Consider the following 21,529-nt stretch of genomic DNA (forward strand, 5'->3'; position numbering starts at 1 on the left):
TCTTCTCAGTAATCTGTCATTCAACAGTAGGTATACCAGCATGACACTGCTATACCTATTGTCGTGGGTATAAATAGCCCTTTTGGAGACTTACTGAATTTACCAACCCATTCTCTCTTATAGCAATGCAGTTTTGGTAGGTGGGGCTAATGACTCAACACCACGTGGATCAACAGGCTGTGTAGGCCGAGAGAGAAATGGGATCGTGGAGGTGCTGTGGGAAGACCTGATGTGGAAACGCATGGCTGTTTGACTTGACCTGAGTACTGAGAGCCCACAGTGCCCTAATATCCGGTTCCCTTGATCTACCAAATTCATATTTTTCACATAAAGAGGTTTAATCAGCACCTGTTCAAAAGCTCCCTTGCTTCCGTGTTTGCCTTTCCGCTTTTATCGATACCGTGCGTCAGGTTCAGGTCAAGGTGTCGTTAAATACAAAGCGAATTATGGGAAGACTCAGGCGCTGAGAAAAGCTGGTTTCCCCGTGAGGGAGGTCAGATTTTAAATGTTGCCGGTCCAGTTTTGCAAAGCAACCGCGCTCGGTTTGTAAATGAATATGTGAACACGCCTAAATGGGTTTGTGGCAATCACAGAGTCGCTCGTGCTCGTGTCTCCGGGAATGCACCTGTTTGACGTCACGCAGTCGCCGCGCGCACCGCTAGGAGCCGCGACACACAAAAGCTGGCAGACAAACAGAGAGGGAGAGCCTCGAGTAACAGCAGCGGACTTGAACACTTCCTTAAAACCACTCAACCGTTTAAAGTCGAAGCTCCGGGAAAAGAAAAAAACTTAAAAAAGAAACTTAGAGTCAGGCTAACGAGGTAAGTCGCATTTTTTTTTTTATAAAGCAACAAAAACTTAATTGCGTTAAAAAGAAGAAGAAGAAGAAGCTTGAGCTCGGTATTTGACAACACCGAGACAACAGTCCTTCCTCGCTTGCAGTGTAGTGGGAGTCAGGAGTCCCCAGCGTTTGCCTTGGCACGACTCTGGCTGGTGTTTAGTCTCACTTGGTGACTACAAACCTCGATTGTTTAGCCGTAAACTGATGGTTAGGGCTGTGTGGTTTCTAGAAAGAGGAATGCTGCTGTCGCAGAAAGCCTCTCTGTGTGTTTTATCGTGTTTTTGTCACTTAGACCGGGAAACTTTAAGCCATGTATCGTTGCTGCAGGTTCGCGTACTGTGGCAAGAGCTTGAATCAGTGAGCTAGGTAATAACCGGGGAAACAAGCTTATAGGTCCTGCGAGTAACTACTACAATTTGGCACAAAAGTTAACCCGTATAATAGTGAAAATCAGGGACAGGGCGTTTTCTCGTTATATCAAATCCACCTGCCGCAGAAGCTAAAGGGACGGTTTAAATGGGGTACACGCGTGATCTTTAGTATAGGCCTAATTCGTGTGTGTAAAAGTGTCATAAACGCCATATTTTCATAGTTATTATTACCACTGTTTATATGCAAGTGCTGTTAATTATTATTTTAAACGTCATAAAACTGAGTTCTGCAGCTATCATAGTGACATAAGCGGTACAGTACTGGGTGAGTGTTTAGTAGATTTCCATTAAATCGCAGGTTTTTGGTGTGGCTGGACAGAGTGCTGACAGTCTCACCGTCACTACAAACAGCAGCCGTCTGCCGAAGCGGTTTCACTTGTACCGAAGCCGGTGTTGTGCCAAAAAGTGATTGTCTGCCAAAAACTGATTTCCGGTATTTGCCAAAAACTGATTGCTCGTATTTAAACTGCTATAAGTAACTTGTTGGGCTATACTATGTGAAACATATGCCAAATGCATCCCTTATGGATGACATAAAGTCATCTTGAGCCACAAACAACATTCGTGTAACAAGGTAGAAGCCGCAATCAGTTTTTGGCAGTGACTTTTATATAATCTTTATTTTTGCAGTTAAAAACAATCTCATTAACATTAAAAATGTATTTTGTAAGAGTAAGTTGGCCAAGAGCACAGCAGAAATGTCAGCAAATATTACAATAGTTCTGTAAAAATATTTTAAGTGGGGATAAAGGACCGGATTGGTTATAATGTAAGTACAATAACACAGAGTTGTGAAGATACTTGAAAAACGGATAATTTTTAAATTCTCTATATAACCCCTTTGTAAACCCTGTTCACCGAAGTCTATTTACGAACATACGTAAAGATATTACACATTAAAAAATACACAGAAAGACTGGAAATCAGTTTTTGGCAGACAATCACTTTTTGGCACAACACCGGATTGTATTGTTCAGCTGAGGCTAAAGTCCACCAGCTCGAAATATCAAAGGTCCTCCCTCACGTTAGGCGGCTGTCATTGCTGTTAGTCATCCTGTGGTAATGTAACTTCTTTCTTGTTGCCAGAATCACATGTGGCTTTGACATGACAGCACAACCCAGAGTACATATGATGGCTCACTTTGGTTTGTGGGGATGTGTCTGTGTGAGGATTACCCTTCGTTCCTGCGGCTGTAAAAACTCGGCCTTCTCAGTAGGAAATGGTTAACACAACTTCTTATCTGACCGGCAACACTAAACCCATTATCCCATGTTGAAATATTCCATCCATTGCTTGCAAAAGTCTTGTGTCACTCACTGCAAAACAAGCCTCTTGTGTTGCGGAGGCTGCAGGTAACATTATCTGACTGCATCTGCCTGCAGTTACTGGTTTGTCAATATTGGCTTGTGGCATCATGAGCTGCTTGGAGGACGCGGTTGGGACATCTGCTCAGTGAGGAACAGCACTGATCCCGCCAATTGCACGAAACTCACAAACATTACAGATTCACGTAAGCCTTACAATGTGCAGGGTGTATTCATTGTGTATGAATAACTAAAACATTGTTTAAAGACAGTACCTAAGAGCTGGTTACATTTAAACAGCTTAAACCTTTTAATTACCAACCCAGCTATGTTTGAGAATTAACTAGAGAAATACTAAAGACAAATCATTATTCTTTATTTCTCCAATTTAAATAATATGGCACACTTGGAAAGTGTGTTCTGATTAGTGTGTCCCATCACACTCACATATGATGTGGACCTTTGTAATAGGACACATGCAGTTTTTTTCCCCCCCACACAAGTAAACAATGAAAGAGCAAGAATCGCGGGCATTGGGCTCAAATTTTGCTAATTCATCTGTGGGTGATGATAGTTTGGCTCATTACTTGCCCTTGGCCTTGTCCCTCTTGTCTCTCACACACACATCACAATCCTGCTTGGCTCCCCTTGCTCTGATGCTATTTTGCTCAACTTAACTAAGGTTTTGTAAACTGTGAGAGGGGCAGAAATGGACACCGCTTTTAATGCATGTGGAGAGAGGACTCTCGCACACGTATGCAGACAGGGGCAGGATTCTGTCCTCGCTGTGGTAGCAGGTTTGAAACTGTGCCAAAGAGCTCAGTGTTCCTCTTAAATAACAAAAAGCCCCCCTCCCATTTAACAGTTGCACTAAAATTTCAAGTTCAAGTGTACTGTTCCTCAAGCATTTAATACCAGCTTGTACTGGTTTGATTGACGCAGTTCCCAGATCCAGAATGATCAGAGGCATGGGTGCTTCACTGTAGCGATTTGTGTCTCTGACCTTGCAGTGGTAACATCAGTTCATCTCTCCAAATCTTTCTCACTTTTCTCCCCTGTCCTAATTTAACCATATTGGTGGTGCATGTGTGTCTTATGAGTTCGTGATAGAGGGGAAAGTCGGGCAGAATTTAACATCGCAGTATAACTTCTCTGTTAGTATTACCTGTGTGTGTGAGAGAGAGAGACAGTGTTTGGGAAAGGGGTGTTAGCTATTAACCCAGGTTAGTGAAAGAAAGGAAGGCTTTGATTTTTCTTCAAGCCACACTCTGCTGAAATTCATTAAAGGCCCCTTTGTTCAAGGTTATTAGTATGTGCTTATGCGAGCACACTTGTGTGCTTTCCAGAAGGTAATGCGGTAATAATGCACACCACCGTGCCTCAATGAAAGACTTGCGGATTTAAGTGAGGTATGTGGAATTGATGAAGTTTTCTGTCAAAACTGAGGTTGAGAAAGGAAATCAAGCAATTGATTAGGTTCAGAGGTTTACCTATGTCATGTAATGTTATTACCTCCACCAAGGAAGGTCTTGGTTTTGGTTCTGCCTGTCCCTTTATATTTGTATCAACCACTCACCTTTCCTCAGCTGCAGATTTTGAAACTTTGCGCTACTAGTCCTGCCTAGTTTTTTGGCATACCGTTGTTTTGATGTACCGTGGCATTCATTTGTAACTAGTTGCTAAATTTGTACGTGGACAGTAAGCTGTCAATACTGCCATCATAATGAATGACCAAAAGTCAGCAATCCCTGTCTGACTCTCCTGAAAGTTTACTCAGTTTATCCACAGAAAATGCTGCATGGTTTTCTTTGTGCATGCAGGATGCAGAGCTGGATCTACAATTTGACTTTAAACGTCTGACGGGTTGTAATTTAAACAGAAAATAGGAATTAGTTTTTGCTGAGCAGTTCAAAGTTTCCTGCTCTTAAATCAAATGTGGTGTAGGAGCTAGGAACAGCACTTTTCCATGATCACAGTTTGACTTCCAGTGTGGAGAGGGTTTTTTCTCTTTCTCTTTCAGCCAGCATTAAGTGCCATTTTGTGATTAATAATGGATGTTTACATACACAGCCACACACATATGCACACACCAGGTTATTTGCTCTAGGACTGACTCTGACTATGAAGTTAGCGGCTCATAATAATTTGTGTTTGTTCAGCTCTCACTGGCTCGACCAACTCCATTAGCAAGACTGTTCTGGGTCTGTCCGTAGTCTTATTCATACATGATCTCTGGAAAATGTTAGGAATCGGGTCACGCATTGAGTGTAAATGATAATGAATAAACACAACAGGAGATCGTTCACATCAGCCACATTCTCACGACTGGACATATGCCATTTGGTTTAGGATATTTAATGTCTCGCCTGGCTGCTTAGGACATTAGTGTTCAACCATACAGCTTTGCTGGGTAATGCCTAGAGAAGTTCAGGTCTGCAGTGCATGTGTGCAGATTGCATTCCCATTCAGTCTTGCATCCCCCTCTCTTTTCTCTTTCAGTGCATGTTGTGCATTGAAGTAATAAGGACACAAGAACCAAAGTTTCTCACAGGGCAGATTTTCTTCCATTTCATTTTTTTTTTTTTAACGCTGTGGTCAATTTCCCAATAATTCTAACTGAATATGTTGCATGCAGTATGGGAACATGCCAAATCTACTTCATGTAAGCATCATCTGCCCTGAAATAGAACCAGCAACTAAACCTGACGTCCTCTCACTGTGGTTTTAGTGATATTACCTGTCAGCTGTGAGTTATCTTCATTAATGTTGGGATTCTTTTGAGATGCACTGGCTGACTGATCATTTCCATTTCTGTTGCCTGCATCCACACTCTTCACTGGTTTGTATATAGAATCCTGTTAGACTAGTTTTCATTACTCTGGGTCATCTTTTGGCACAAAGGCAGACAAAGTGTCTGCGAGAAACAGCCACATTTTAGTTTAGTTTTTATTTTTAAGTAAGCAAACGCATGACGTATGAAACTCAAAGGCATACTGAATATACTGCAGATGCATTTTCAGCATTTCTTACACATCAATCTTGTATCTCAGCTGTCAGTGGTTGTTAATGATGACTCAACTCTAAATTAGTCTCAGTAAACAGTGACAGTGAGCAGGCCTGCACAGTGCAGAACCATGAAACCAAAGCAGCACGAAGGAAACTGAAGAATGAAATAATTTTCGGTCAAAGGTCAAGGTCACGGGTTATCTCCCATCCTTCCCAGTCTCGTTAACATGATGTAAATCTGGAATGTATTGAGGAAGTTTCTTAACATATGCCTAAAATCTCGTTGTTTTCCGTGATGAACTGATTAGAACCTGGAGGTCAGAGGTCATTGTCATCGTGATCTCACAGGAGATGTGGTCTTCTTCTTTTTTCTTTTTCTTTTCTGAGCTCAAACTCAAGAAATCATGATCGAAATATTGCGCTGTACATAGGATACTGTGCTGCTGGGTTAAAATGTTATTCTTCAGTTCACTTCTTCTCCTTTAACTGTTGTCTACTCCCACGTCTAAGATATGTCCTCACAGATTTGTTTTCTTGGCTGAGCATAAAAGCACTTAAAACAAATTGTTCCAGATCCCTGTTTTCTGTATAAGTCTGTGCAGATGTAGATGTCAGCTGCAAATTGACTTGTTGGCAGCTTCGTACAACCAAGAGCCAGTAATTCTAGTTCTCCACCTGTGCTTTTCCGCCTGTGACATGTTCAAACATCTTCTGTGGAAATAAAAAAAGCCCTCAGTATGTAAGCAGAGAATACTGGTGTATTTAAATCTGCGCAGATCTTTTGTTTTGTGGACATTGTGATGTGTCAGTGGCGATAAGGTGATGTAATGTCAGCATTAACAATGGTTACATTCCATTTAAGTGATGTACTTCAGGGTCTTTACCGTAGCCATGCCGGCTTACAGGGTTATTTTTGGATCGCTTCAGCTGAGTCATGTTTATTTATGTTAGTTACACCTGCCCATTTTTCACCCATTTGAAATTCAAAAGTACCGTAAGTGTGGAAAGTCTTCTAAAGTAAAACATAAAAACTTACACAGCTGTTTTGGGATCATCCCATTCCCATACTGTATATATGTATATATAAAATATGGGCATAAAGTGCACTCAAAGTATCTCGAGAGTTCCAATTTTCTAGCATTTGCACAGAGACTTTAAAATTAAACTGTGTCTGTGGCAACAATTAAAATGGTCTTTAAATTAACATCTCAAGAGAATTTTTATCGACTACCAAATGAAGTGCCTTTGGCTTCTTGCAGTCAGTGATTGTCTGAAGTCTACAACCTTTAGATATCAACAGACCCTTATTGATGCTAGAGGCTCTAATTGCCTTTTATTCGTCCAGCATGCTCATGCTTTGTCCGAGGGGTTGGAGCCAACTGGGCTAAGATCAGGTCACTAACTTGACTAAATTAAACTCTCTTCCCATTTAAAAAATGAGTTGGCTGGCTTTTCGAGCCTGCTAAAATATTCTAATATTGAGAGACAGTTTATATTAGTCTACAAGTTCTAAACTGCTAACCTTATGTGGACAACATCACATGCTGTTTGTTTTTTGTTTGTTTGTTTTTTTAAACAAACAAATCTTCCTTGTAATTATGTAGCAAGAGGGAACAAGGATTTAAAGCAATGCCAGTAATATCTTGAACCATATTTCTGATTCTTGTATGTTGTCCAACTTTTGTTTATTTCTCAAATTACCCGTCTTTGTTCCGACCTGCACAATTAAAGGTTACTCCCCAGCCTGCTAGACCGGCTTGATCATTTCTTCGCCATCTCCACAAATTCACTTCATGCCAAACATTTGACTTGTCCGTGGTGCGTCGCTGAACATGAACTAAATGATGGCCTAGCTTTTGTAGGCAGTCACGCACGTCCCTCTCCAGGACTATGTCACGTTAACTCAGTGCACAAAAATAGAATATTTGTTTTATGTCATTTCAAGTAAGGGCTATTGTGCCACTGGTTTTCTTGTACTGTTTAATACCGAAATGTGTGTTTTTTGCTGTTGTGCGTATTACAGGGTTTGCTGTTTCTGTATTTGTTCCTATTAAACACTGACTTTGACATGAATCACCGTGTGTGATTATTGGAAGAGAAATCCTTCCCAATTCCCAAGCCAAGTGGCAGCTAAAGCCCTAGTTACCAGCATCTTTTTGTTCTCTTGTTTTCCTCATACTGGTGATCCTTCTAATTAGTTCTGAAGAGCATTTTGAAGTTAAGAGAGACAGTACAGGTATGCAGCCCAGCCTTACATCTTCTGGCTCTCCAAAAGTACTAAAGACTTATTTAAGAGTAACTTTGTATCTCTTCAAAGACGCACACTGACAGATGTATGTACAGTATCTGTTTCACTGGAGTTTGATTCTATTGTATGAGTCAGTCTAGTGAGGGCGACTCTGGTTTCCCCCTCATGTCCAGTGGCATGTCTGTCAGTGTGTTGTCTGTTTTGTTTTCTTTCTTCCTCTTTCTCTCTCTTGCTCTTTTCCCCTACCCACCCCTTCCCCAGTTGCATATGCTCACTTTTTCCACTTTCTCTGGGGAAACAAGGCCTTCTTTTGCACATAATGTCTGTGCATGTGTACATTGGAAAAAGTGTGTGTAAAGTCCTGATAAAACTGGAAAAGTATATATTCCCAGTAAGTGTTTATGTGTTTTTCTTCCTATTCCTGTATGCCTGCCTGTGTGAGTACATGTATAGGAACTTTCAAATGCTCTCCTCTTGTTTAAGAGCAGTCTTGACCGCAGTCAGAAACAGTCATTTGTTTAGCAATCTTCAGTTCATCGTCTGCCCGATGGTATTATTTCATAACTATATAAACATTTAAGGTGCCCGAGGCTGTGAAAGGGGCATATATGTGCTGGTTACTGAATAATTTCTGTCTGTTGAAGAAGTTGGCAATGAAAGAGCACATTGGAGACGATTTCTGAGACATCACAGTTAGTTATTCATTTCCTCACCCAGACTGTTTGTTTTGGATTTCAAGCCTTGACCTCCAAATCACAAGGCCTGTCTGTGTAGGACATCACTGCCTCCCAGACACTACACATCCCTTTGTTATAGTTAAAAAAAACTCTCCTGCTTTCTCTCTCTGAAATTCTGAGTGTCACCCCAGCGAGCACAAGATGTGATCTTACTTCCAGCCTGAGCTCAAAATAGCATCTAGTCTACCTTTTAGCAGGCTGAGCAGCATGCTTATACATACATTAAAAACACATACCAGGTTCTTCAATTGGCACCTCAGAGCATGTTTCATTCAGCAAAGTGAAAGGAACGTGAACACGAACAAACCTTGTCTTCTTATGAGTGACCGATAATGTAGACGCACAAAGGCGGCATGTCATTTCTGTGAATCTCATGTACAGAAAATGAAGTGAGGAATTACTCTTCCACTATGACACAACATCCGAAGAATGGTTTAGCACAAGAAATGGAGTTTTAATAAGTAGATGACTTGTCTTGTTACAACAACAGTTTTAGGGACTTAGGAAATGTAAAATTTAGATGGAAGCATTCATTTTATTAGACTACACTAGATAGAAGTATTAGACAGAAGAGATGAGATTACTGAAAAAGGAGACATGCATTTGTTTGAACATTTTGCTATTCCACTCACCTACAGGCCCCAGAATTTCAGCCAGTAGCGCTAACATGCTGGATAAACACAAGCCCCCCCAATAAAACATTAAAAGCGCTCCAGATTTGTCCGCTCACAAATAGCAGGGCTGTTGTTGGTGTTGACAGTTATGGAGCCTTTTAAAGAATGGTCAGAGCAACAGATGGTAACATCTGCTGAAAAGAATTCACAACAGGGTTGAAATTATATATTTGTTTTGAAAAATGTTCTCTCGCTGTCTGCCTCTCTAGAGTACAGTTTAGGATTGACATTCTGTTCCTTCTTCCCTCGTTACTGGCAGGTAGTTTCCAAACTTATGTGTGAAGTAGAAAACCACTACTTCCTCTGCAGGATGCTGCTAGCCGCTGTTACCCTCTTCCTTCTTGTTTTACGCACAGAACTTGAGCAATGTGTGAGTGTGTGTGAGAGCAAGAGACAAAGATCTCTCTCTAGAAAGTCTAGACAGAGTGGCTTAAATCACAGTCTTTTTTTTTCGCCCCCAGGAGCCTTTGGTGAGTGGTCACCATGCCACCCTTCCTGCGTATCACCCTCAGTAATTACGATGTGGGCGCGCTGTCTCCTCTTTCTGATGCTCCCATCTGTGCCATCAGGATAAAAGAGTCTATCGACACAGGTATGTACAGTTGTGCTTGTGCAAGAAGTGCAACAGTTGACAAAGAGACCTTACAACATCAGTTTGACTGTCACTATCTACTGCCCTCAAAAGTCCACAAGGAAACTGATTCTCAACAAACATCTTTGAGCTATAACCACTCCTTAATGCAGCGATGATGATGATGATGATGTCATTGTTCTTTTACAGAGAGAGGGAAGACCCTGGTTCAGAGGAAGCCCACCATGTACCCCCCCTGGAAGTCCAATTTTGATGCTCATATCAAGGAGGGGCGTGTCCTAGAAGTTGTTCTTATGCAGAGTAATGAGGAGCCATTGGCCAAGGCCACAATGGGCGTGTCTGTGCTGGCAGAGCGCTGCAAATCCAAGTCTAGAGGCAGCGGACGTGCTGAGTTCTGGGTGGACCTGCAGCCTTCTGGGAAGATTCAGATGGCTGTGCAGTTTTTTTTGGAGGATGGTGATGCAGGTAATGTGATTCAAGTTTAGTTTACAATCACTAGTTTTCTATTCTTCTTGGGGGAGAGAAAACATGCAAGGTCTTTTGATCATTATCAGTGGATTTGTGGAAACATAAACATGTGACCAAACAGGTGTCACCTTCAGATTCAGATAGTGATATTGGTGCATGGAAACATGTGACATCGCCTTTACGCCAGTTGAGTCCAGCCCATTTCAGGCATTGATTATAAAGCACATAGAGTTCTACATGCTGTTGTCTAATGTGAAATGGCTGGAAATGGATCCAACTTGATCAAAGTGTCTGTTACTTGAAGTAGGTTTACATTTAAAAAATATATATTACAGGTTGTAGAAAACAGTTTTTAATTCAAAATATTTTTATTGAGTATTTCTGGATATAGTTTACAAAGGAAAAAAAGAAGACGGAAAACACAAACTGTTTAAAATGAATGAATACAAAACAGAACTTCTCATGTTGGAACATTGTTTTCCTCTCCTATTATTTACCAAACAAGCAGAAACCCAGAAGAAAAACAAAAAGAGAGAAAACAAAAACAAGAAAATCCCCCAACAAAATAAAAGCCACAACCCGGGAGGGATTATGATATTAACTAACCCTTTCCATAAGAACCACACAGAAGTTAGCTACGATATCGCTGAGCTTCACGTTCCCGTTAACACAGACAAACATCAGATCAGATCAGCAAATCCGTTACTCAGCTGGAACATCCTTAAGTTGAAGTTTAGAGAAGTTTTCCAGAAAGACACCCCAAATTTTATCATATGTGCCCTTTTGGTTCTGGATGGAGCAGTGGATCTTTTCCAGACTGAGACATGACATGAGATCAGCAAGCCACTGAACATGGGAGGGCGGGGCAGCAGCCTTCCACCTCATCAAAATGGCACTCCTAGCCAGGAGGGAACCAAAAGACAGCACCCTACGCTTTGCTCTGGGAATATACTTATCATCCTCTCCCGCTGTACCAAAGAGAGCAAGTAGGGGGTTGAGAGCTAGTTTCAGGCCGGTAGCCTTGTTCAAAGTGCAGGAAACCTCCTCCCAAAGATTTTGCTAGGCCAGGGCAGGTCCAAAACATGTGGAATTGTAACAGGGAACGACGGGTGCAGAGTGATGTAGAGTTTACCAGAGAAAGGACTGAGTCCCAGACGTCATGTGACATAGATATGTTTAACTGCTTCTCCCATGTGGACTTGAGGCCCACAACGGGAGCTGGTGTTACACTGCACAGTTTATTATAAAGACATTACAGCTTTGCCTGATAGTTGCAAATTAAGGAGCTTGTCCAGTAAGTTAGCAGCTGAAGCTTCTGGAAAATTGAAGAGGTGGGATTGCAAAAAATGTCTCAGTTGTAAGTATCTAAAAAAAGTGCGTTTTGGGAAGACTGTATTTTTTTGACAGCTGGTCAAATGATGCTAGTTTATTGTGTATAAAGAGATCTTTAAAGCAAATAATACCTGCTCTAAACCAAACCTGGAACAAGTTGTCCAAAGTTGGGGGGAAGAATAGGTGGTTTGAAAGGATGGGGCTTTGAAGTGAAAAATTATTATTAATATTAATATTATTATTGCCGAATTATCTGATTAGATCCAAAGTTGTCAATGAATAAAGGAAGAGAAGAACCCAGGAAGGAGGCAAGACAAATACCATGAGTTGAGTCTGATTCCAGTGCCAGCCAGCTGGTGGGGCCCACACCCTCCCCAGACTGTAACCAGTAGGTCAGAGATCGAATATTGGCAGCCCAATAGTAAAAGCGGAAGTTGGGGAGTGCCACCTTCAATCTTAGGTTTCTGTAAATGCACCTTAGCTACTCGACGTCATTTACCCTTCCAAATATAAGAGGAGATTATAGAATCTAGAGTTGTAAGGAAAGACTTGGGGATGAAGACTGGTGAAGATTGAAATAAGTATAAGAATTTAGGAAGGATATTCATTTTAATTGAATTAATTCGTCCGACCAGAGTTGTGTTCAGGGGCGACCACTGTTGAAGGCTTTGTTTGACATTCTTCAATAGCGTAAAAAAGGTGGCTTTGAGAAGTTGTTTATACTTTCTTGTAATTGTAATACCCAGGTAGGCGAACTGCTCTTTGACCACTTTAAAGGGGAAACCCGACAAATCTATTGGAACCGCGTCTTCATTTAATAGATAAAGTTTGCTCTTGGACAGATTTAATTTATAACCTGAGACTTGACTGAAACGCGCGAGTAGTGACAATATATGAAAAGAGTTTTCCCTGACCGGGAATCGAACCCGGGCCGCGGCGGTGAGAGCGCCGAATCCTAACCACTAGACCACCAGGGAGATGTGCGCTCAGTGAAAGTTGAGATCTTTTCCGGCAACAGTCACCCACGTCCCTCACCACCATTTTCCCATCTGTCTACTCTGTTTGCTATACATCACCCTCTACTGGTAGAAAGGCTTCATTTTTCCTTATTTTTCTACAACCAGCCACAGATTACATGTGTTTATGAGGTTTGTGGAGCAGCCACGCTTCTAAAGTGCCTTGAAATAATCTGTCTGCCTCAGGCTGTTGATGATTAATCTGCATGCTGGTTTCACACCTCACACTGGTCTGGTCAGCTGACTAGGTGTGCCATGAAACCATTGCAGAATAAAACTAATCCTCTGGTGTCATTACAAATTTAGCCTGTGGCTTGGGCTGCAGTTCAACTATTTCTGACAAGGACTGTAAATGTTTGTTTTTCTTAATACACCGCACTAGTGAGTTTACTAAGAACTGGGGTAAACAAACACCTACACTGTATTAATTGTTTTTGTTGATGTCTGTGGCCTAAATTAAAATGAAAAAACACTGCAGCATTGTCAGTCTGTGAAGCCCATTAAAGTACATTCTTAATAATAATAATAATATTAATAATAGCAGAGCATTAGCTGGCTTCATGCTGCATTTAGGGTACCAAGTTGGTCCGGGTGGCAAGGCCAGCCCGCATAGTCACTGTTAACACAACAAACATTTCGTGGTATTTCCAAACTGCGTTCTGTGTAATGAGAGTTTCAGTGTGGGAGTGGCACAGTCTGGGTTTGCTGTTACTGGGTCATGAAAACTCCATACTCTGCATCTTGTCTCCTTCCAACACCCTCTGTAAGTTTCCTGAAAAGCAGCCCGGAGTATTTTTAGGCACGTGTGAACAGTCATCAGCAGTATCTGCCCCCTCTGTCATTCTCTTTTCCTCTCACTCGCTCCCACTTTCTTGGCTCAACTTACCAAAGTGCTGTCCAAACAAACATCTGTCAGTAGACTGGCAGATAAGAAAAAAGTTTGTCCCTCACCTCATCACTCTTCCCACTTTCCCCCCGTCTGTTCTGTTGTCTTTAAGGCGGCTTCTTTTTTTGAATTGTCCCAAAATGCCACCTCCCATCCACCCACATACCCCCCTTGTCTCTTCCATAGTTTCTGTTATGTCTTTGTTTACCACTCTCACGCCTCTTTCGCTGTCTTCTCTGATTGACTTTTGACCCCCACCCATTTGATTTGCATCAGTTAGAGCAGCTAATCCAGGGAGGCATTTTGCAGTGTTTAGCCTCCATTCAGCAGTGGCAGTAGCTCATGTCTCCCCTTTCCTTAGCTCATAAGGTATTCTTAACAAATAGTTTTCTGTTACAGTTGACAGTGATAAAATACACAGCGGCAACATTCAAGGTTTATCAGCCAAACTGTTTGAATTTAGGTAACGTTTGACAGAAATTATGTTTCTAAAATTTAATGGACATGCAATTATTTGATTGTTAACTCTATCTCTCCCCACAGTGGCTGCTAGGCCGACCCTGAAGGCTCCTACTGAAGACGGGTTGATGACCCTGAACAGGAGGAGGGGCGCAGTCAAGCAGCCCAAGATTCTTGTCATCAAGAACCATGAGTTCACGTCCACCTTCTTCCACCAGCCCACCTTCTGCTCTGTCTGTAGAGACTTTCTCTGGTGAGATGCAAAAGTCCCTCTTTGTTAGATGGCAGCTGCCACTATTATTATTAAATCTTAGTTTTTCACTGGTGTATTTTTTTTTTTTAAATCTCAGTAGAGTCTCAGAGTGAGGCTATGAATGTTTTTCCTTCCACTTTGTTTGAACGTGACTAATCCAGAGGCAGCTAGTTTGCCTGTCTGTTTGCTTGCTTTTCTGCTTTGCTTTGTGTGTGTGTGCGTGCATGCGTGTTTTATTTCACTGGTACAAGTAGTCCATACTTTCAAATGTCTTTCTTAAAAGATTGGTTATTTTGTTTTGCTTAATGGAGCAGTTTAAGGGAATTAAGGGGGGAAAAACCTGTAAGAGTGCTATTGTGAGAATGAGTCACCTCCTAGGGAAATCCCACAAGGCTGTTATATCAGTGTCAGCAGCACTAATCTGTGAACCAAACTCCTCCTTGTACTCAAACTTCAGTATTATCTATATCTTGTAAAACAGGGAGGAGGAAGTCTGAAGTTTATTGAGTCTGTTGTCTGACGCTGGTATTTTTACACCCATAGTTTCAATCTTATGACCTAAGATGGGAGGAGAATCTAGTTATCTCCACACGATCTAAAGTATATCACTATCATCAGCAGTCCTACAATTAAAATCATCCCGTGTATATTACTCTTTTACAGTATTAGCAGAGAATATTATAATATATTCTCTAAATTGGATATAGCTCAGCCATTTACCTTCTCCCTTTTTCCCCATGCAGGGGGCTCAACAAGCAAGGATACAAATGCAAACGTGAGTGTTTCTTTGACTGTTACCAATTCATGTGCTGTCAGACTTACACATAAACACCTTTCACCTCCAGGAAAAGGGGAACCATCAAAGTTGCAAGTGAATGGACTGCTAATATTTCAGTCTCACAGTTAACACAATATTTATCGATTTATTTATTTCACACAGAATGCAATGCAGCAATCCACAGGAAGTGCAGCGACAAAATCATTGGCAAGTGCACTAGAACAGCGACCAACAGTCGTGAGACTATGGTGAGCGAAGTTGTGTATGGACGAGTACAGTCACTCTGCTGGTTTCTTTTTATCATGGAATTGAGGATGATTTTGTATTTTATCTTGTAGTAATATATCAGTGATACACTATTATGTCAACTAAACAGTCATTTTAACACTGTACTTTTTTTTGTTTGTCTTTACACGACCACATATCTTTGACTCAAATGAATACTGAGCCAAACACATCCACCCAAACCTACAAACATCATCAGTATTGGATTCAGTGTTCAAATCAGTTGAAACGTGTGATTGCTTATTGTCTGTAGAAGTTCTGTGTGACTTTAGCTTAGACAGGCGAAACATATAATCTTGCGTGTTTTAATCATCAGGTACCAGCATTCTCTGGGTTTAATGCTCTTCTATGTGTCTGTAGTTCCAGAAAGAACGTTTCAATATTGACATGCCACATCGCTTTAAAACTTACAACTACAAGAGCCCCACCTTCTGTGACCACTGTGGAAGTCTACTGTGGGGTCTGTACAAGCAGGGCCTTAAATGTGAAGGTAAGTCTGGTGTGTTGAGTTTCTTTGTTTGTTTTGTTGTTTTTTTTTTATTTTCGTTTTTATTAATATATTTTCTCTCTGAATCTTTTCCTTTGCTTGGGCCGTTCCATTGTTGACTCCACTGACCAGACTGTGGCATGAACGTACATAGTGGCTGCACAAGCAAAGTGGGCAATCTTTGTGGAATCAACCAGAAACTACTAGCAGAGGCGTTGTCTCAAGTCTCCCAGGTTTGCACAGTCATTGGGTGAACATTGTATTAAAAAGCTAAGAAAAACTAATTAAAAATATGAAAGAATCTGTTGCCAAACTTCTTTTTTTCTCCATAGAAATCTGTGAAGAAATCTGATGACTCCCCTGCACCAGATATTGGAATCTACCAAGATGTCAGAAATGCAACAGTGGACCCTAGTGGTGAGAAGCTTTCATTGTAGCACTGACTGTAATACAAAGTTTTTCTAAAATGGTGTATCAGCTTTAGGGGACCTATTACTAGACCTGAGTGATGCTTTGTCTGCGGCATGCAGTTTTACCTCCTCTGATTTTAAGGCCAGATGCTGTTTAAAGTCTGAGGTTTGAACAGCAGGTGGGAGAAGCTGCTGTGTCTGAGATGGCCATATTAACAATACACCCTCTAAATAACATAATTAAGAAACAAGAGTAAGAAAACACGGTGTAAAGCAAATCTGAAACTGTAGGTTTTGGATCAAAGCAATTGCTTGCAAATATAATAATGTCATTATCTGAATGCTGGGCATATTTAAAAATGCAGTGTTGAAACAGTCATTCCCAACATCATTCTTTCCTTATTAATTATGTCTTTATTATCAACCTTAAAATGACCTTTTTGCTGTTTCAGTTTGCGTGCATGTTTGTTTACAGGTTTGCATACTCATTTACTTAAAGTTTGCAAATTTTACAGCAGGTGGCAATGGGAAGGGCCCTAGCCCTAGCCCCGCCCCAGCCCCAACTACAGTTTCCCAGGCACGCCTCTCCCTCAACCAGCTAATATTCCACAAGGTTCTGGGAAAAGGCAGCTTTGGCAAGGTATGCTCCATGTTGCTGTCTTTAAATCTTTAAGTCTTTATCATGGACTGTAAGGCACCATAATGTTACTCAGACTTGCATGTGAAAAGAATGTTTGCTTAAGAAAATAAACTCAAAGTAGTCCTTCAATTGTCCACATGGGAATTTTTGCTGATGCTAACCATGAACTATTATGTTGGTAATGGGAGTAAAATATTTTGAAAAAACTGTATACAAAGTAAAAATTCACATGTTTTAGAAGACAAAACCATTAAAAGTAACATTACTAAGGAAAAGTGAAGATGTTTAAATTCAGATGAAGGGAACCTCTGAAAGGAAGAAACCTCTGAAGGGAAAAAAATCTCATGTGCTAATTTTTTTTTTGTTAATTTAAGTCTATAACTAAAGCACATTTTGATTTACATGGCAGATGTAGTTTATCCCACTTTTGATCTTTAGTCTCGCTTATAAGATCTGTACAACCCCCCGCTGCTTCTGAAATGACTTCCTTCACTCTGCAATGGGAGCATTTGACTGCTTTCAAGCGCAATAACAAGTTGTTCATCTGTCACCACAGATGCCAGACATCATTTAACACACAGAATGATTTACAAGAAAAGGAGAAGGCAAATTTATTTATATCCAGTCCCAGTGTGGGCATTGTGGGCTCTGCATTGAAGTGAAACATCTACACAGAAATGCAAAAACATAGCTCAGTTTGTTTTGTTATACTCTAGTTATGAAGCAGGTGTGATTAACCTGATGATGTTACTGACAGTAATGTGGTTCTGACACCCCAGGTGTTGCTTGCAGAGCTGAAGGGACAGAGCCTGTACTTTGCTGTGAAGGTCCTGAAGAAGGACGTCGTTCTCATGGATGACGATGTGGAGTGCACCATGGTGGAGAAAAGAGTCCTTTCCCTCGCCTGGAACAACCCTTTTCTCACTCATCTCTATGCCACATTCCAGTCAAAAGTAAGTGCACACATGCTAAACACCTCTGCTAGTAAAGTTCATAAAACATGTTCTCTGATGGGGAGTCGTCTAGGCTGCAGCAATAAGAGTCACAGTTCCAAGCTGTCATTAAAGGCTGCATCCTCAACAATTCAATTCTTTCAGTTTGTTTTAAAATAAACACTGTTTTAACAGCGTTTCAGTTCAAAGGAACACACAGCAGTGGTAAAATATTGAATTTATCTGCACAACAGCTACGGGCATAGAAAACAACACCTGTAATGCCTGTAAGTCATTATCTATATTAAATTTAGTGCCATGCAATTGTAGTAAGTAAGTAATAACTGATGAGAGCCAGTCAGGCAGCGAACCTTGGCATCGATATAATTATTTTAAAAAGTTACTTTTTCTGCCTTTCAAGACTTAATGACCCTGTGTTAATATAAAACTCTTTTAAGGTTTTTGGAACTTCTTAATTGTCAGATTAGTGTGGACTCTCTGCGTACCGAGAAAATGGATTAGTGTGAGCAACTTACCCCGCTCTCCATATCCCCTTTACGTCTGCTGGTTAACTTACAATAATGTATTATTTGCACAGGAGCACCTCTTCTTTGTAATGGAGTACTTGAATGGAGGTGACTTGATGTTTCACATCCAAGACAAGGGACGATTTGATCTCAACAGAGCTACGTGAGTACATGGGGATAGAGTGTTTTAAAAAAGGAAGAAAAGAAAAAAAGCTACAAGTGTTGTATGAGTTATCATTTTCAGCGTCATTGGGTCTTAAATCGTACTAAAACTGTTATTTCCTCAACTTTTAGATTCTATGCTGCTGAGATTATAGTGGGACTGCAATTCCTCCACTCAAAGGGAATTATCTACAGGTAAAATCCCACAGGCTCTCTGTACTACTTCCTGCATTCTCTGCATTCAGTCTGCTACTGCAGCAGAGTAAACTGAAATTTCGTTTTAGATTACATGGCTTCAAACTGAATTTACTGTGACAGTCCTACATTGTTTAAATATCATCCTATATCTGTTTACAGAGACCTGAAGCTGGACAATGTGATGCTGGACAAGGACGGACACATAAAGATAGCAGACTTTGGCATGTGCAAAGAGAATGTCTTTGGAGATGTCAAAGCGAGCACATTCTGTGGGACACCAGATTATATCGCACCGGAGGTTGGTTTGCCCGGCTAAGGGTTCAATACCTTACTTTTCCATCAAAATCTTTCACCTTTTTATAAAAGCCACAATCTGTATGTCATTCAGGTGGCAACCTGAATCGTTTGTTTGCAGTCTCTTTGTAATACTATGTAACAAGAACAGAACACTCCAGACATCACATTTCCTCATTCTTCTTCTATGCTTCTGATCAATTTGTCTCTTATCTCAGATCCTGTGTGGACAGAAGTACACATTCTCAGTGGACTGGTGGTCTTTTGGTGTCCTGGTGTATGAGATGCTAATTGGTCAGTCGCCTTTCCAAGGTGACGATGAGGACGAGCTCTTTGAATCCATCAGGTCGGACATTCCTCACTACCCTCGGTGGATCTCCAAGGAGTCCAAGAGCCTGCTTGACCTGGTAAAAATATAAATGAATAAATTATTAGGCAAACATGCGTATTGTGGAATTATAGTTACATAATGAGATCTATTGTGTTCTGTTATTATTTCAGTTGTTTGAGCGAGATCCCACTCGCAGATTGGGTGTTGTGGGGGACATCCGAGGACACCCATTCTTCAAAAACATTAACTGGACAGCACTGGAGAGGAGACAAGTGGAGCCTCCTTTCAAGCCTAAAGTGGTATGGGCCTAAAATTTTGGTTTTAATTAACATTAGTTCACAGCTATTAATTAGAGCTGTCATTAAATATAATTGCTTGCCTCTAGGATATCAGATACCTCATCTTATTTTTTCTTTTTTACTTTAACCTGACTAAATGCCTAACCTCCCACCAACAGAAATCCCCCAGTGACCACAGCAACTTTGATCGTGAGTTCCTGAATGAGAAGCCGCGTCTCTCCCATGCTGATAAAAACCTCATTGATTCTATGGACCAGGCAGCTTTCGCTGGCTTTTCCTTCATCAACCCCAAACTGGAACCCATAATAACCAAATAAGAAAGTAAAAATGGCATCCTCAGATGGCTCATCACTTCCAGCAGGCTTCTTACCCAATTCCCTTTGTCTTCGTGTGGTGGAGGGCCTGAGCTTGACAATGAAGTTTTCTTTTGTTTTGTTTTTTCAGTTCCCCAAAAGAGGAAAAGATCAAATAAAACCAAGATGTTGTTGGAAGCTAAGTGTAATAATATCTCAGCTATCAAACTTGTACAGGTGTATAAAATAGTGTCTGGAAATTAAGGGAGTTTCATCAGAAACCAGTGTTACCATTATCAGTCTGGGGACAGGTGTGTATAGTAGAATATATTCAATCTTTGGGCACTTTTCTTTCCCTTTTCCACATGATCACACTTTGAATCTGTAAGTATCATTTAGTGTACTGTATCATAAATTTTTATTCACAGACAGAAATGCAGCATCTTTGTTTAGTCATAGAAATTAATACACCTAGCATTGCTTAGTCAAGCCGTGTTTGTGTTTGTGTGAAAGACAGAGTGTGTGTGGTGCATGCATAAGAGCCTGTGGGTGCGTGCAGGTATTTTTGTATGTAAATGGTGCCTCTGTAGCCAGTAACATTAACTGTTGGTGTACGAATTCTCAGCTGGTCCAGGTAAAGGTGCCGTGAATTTAAGTCTAGCTGAAATAAAGTTGTTTTTTGTTTTGTTTTGTTTTGTTTTTAAATGCTAGAATTGACATTTTCCCTCATAGACTGCACTCTTGTTTAGAAACTAGACATGCATTACCCACAGTGTCACATTCACTTTAAAAAAATGCCCATGATACCCACTTTTCTTGTGTTATTTATCCAACACTGGTGTTAAAATTCATTCTTTACCTCAGACTCAAGCACAGTGCAAACACTTGTTCCACACATAGCATTATGTTTTTCTTTGGGCTTGCAAAAGATTTCATGAAAGACTTTCAGCAGCCGTTTGGCACCATGCCTGTATGTGCTGAAGGATGTGCTTTTAGGGGGGGGGGGTGTCACTGTAAGGACAGATCTTTAATATGTCTTATATTACTTGAATGCAGGAATTTTAACATGGAAATAATATTGCTGTATATGGAAGATTAAAATGTATGTTACTATGAGCTTTCTGTAAGTTATGGGTGGACTTATTTTTTACTCTCATCTTTTACATTTGATTCTGAATAAATATACTGTAAACTCCTGAGAAGTCATGCCCTTTCTTCTGCTTTAAATCAATTTTGCATCCCAGTTATTATTGATACAGGTTAAGAAAACGTTTACTTGGTTCACGTGCACCTCTGTACTACTGGCATTATGTTAGGAAAAGACCTGTGGTAATTTACCGCCACCTAGCGATCAGGTGTTTTTATTGCAGCTTAACGTGCCTTAGAAGGGTGAAAAAAAAAAGGCGAGGAAACGTTCATGCAGCGCGCTCGCCTTTTTATGACCTGTCCTCGTCCTCTGTCCCCCACCCCGCCCCGACGCATTTCGGTGTTTTAAGTCTTAGTGCAGACTGTGGACAAATAGCAAACAAGAGACAGGAAACTGAAAGCTGCACTGGGAGGCAAACGTGTTCAACTTGTTCGGAGATTTGCCTCTCTATGCAAACAGCCTTAAGCCTAATGCAGCGTTAAAGTTGCAGGCCATTTT

At 40.8% G+C, this 21,529-nt stretch overlaps 1 protein-coding gene across 1 annotated transcript; it reads left to right on the plus strand.

Moving 5' to 3' along the window:
* Positions 1-223: 223 nt before the first annotated feature.
* LOC309707090 (protein kinase C delta type-like) lies at positions 224-21,086 on the plus strand. Its single transcript, XM_082534201.1, has 17 exons — positions 224-821; positions 9,704-9,834; positions 10,024-10,299; positions 14,080-14,248; positions 14,992-15,023; positions 15,189-15,274; positions 15,672-15,801; positions 15,931-16,031; positions 16,131-16,215; positions 16,724-16,848; positions 17,628-17,801; positions 18,379-18,470; positions 18,602-18,664; positions 18,827-18,965; positions 19,180-19,368; positions 19,463-19,591; positions 19,750-21,086. The coding sequence occupies exons 2-17, from the start codon at positions 9,726-9,728 to the stop codon at positions 19,906-19,908; spliced, it is 2,058 nt and encodes a 685-aa protein (XP_082390327.1). The 5' UTR covers positions 224-821; positions 9,704-9,725; the 3' UTR covers positions 19,909-21,086.
* The last annotated feature ends 443 nt before the right edge of the window (positions 21,087-21,529 follow it).

Source organism: Aulonocara stuartgranti (assembly GCF_965226115.1).
Source record: "Aulonocara stuartgranti genome assembly, chromosome: 5".
Classification (NCBI taxonomy): domain Eukaryota; kingdom Metazoa; phylum Chordata; class Actinopteri; order Cichliformes; family Cichlidae; genus Aulonocara; species Aulonocara stuartgranti.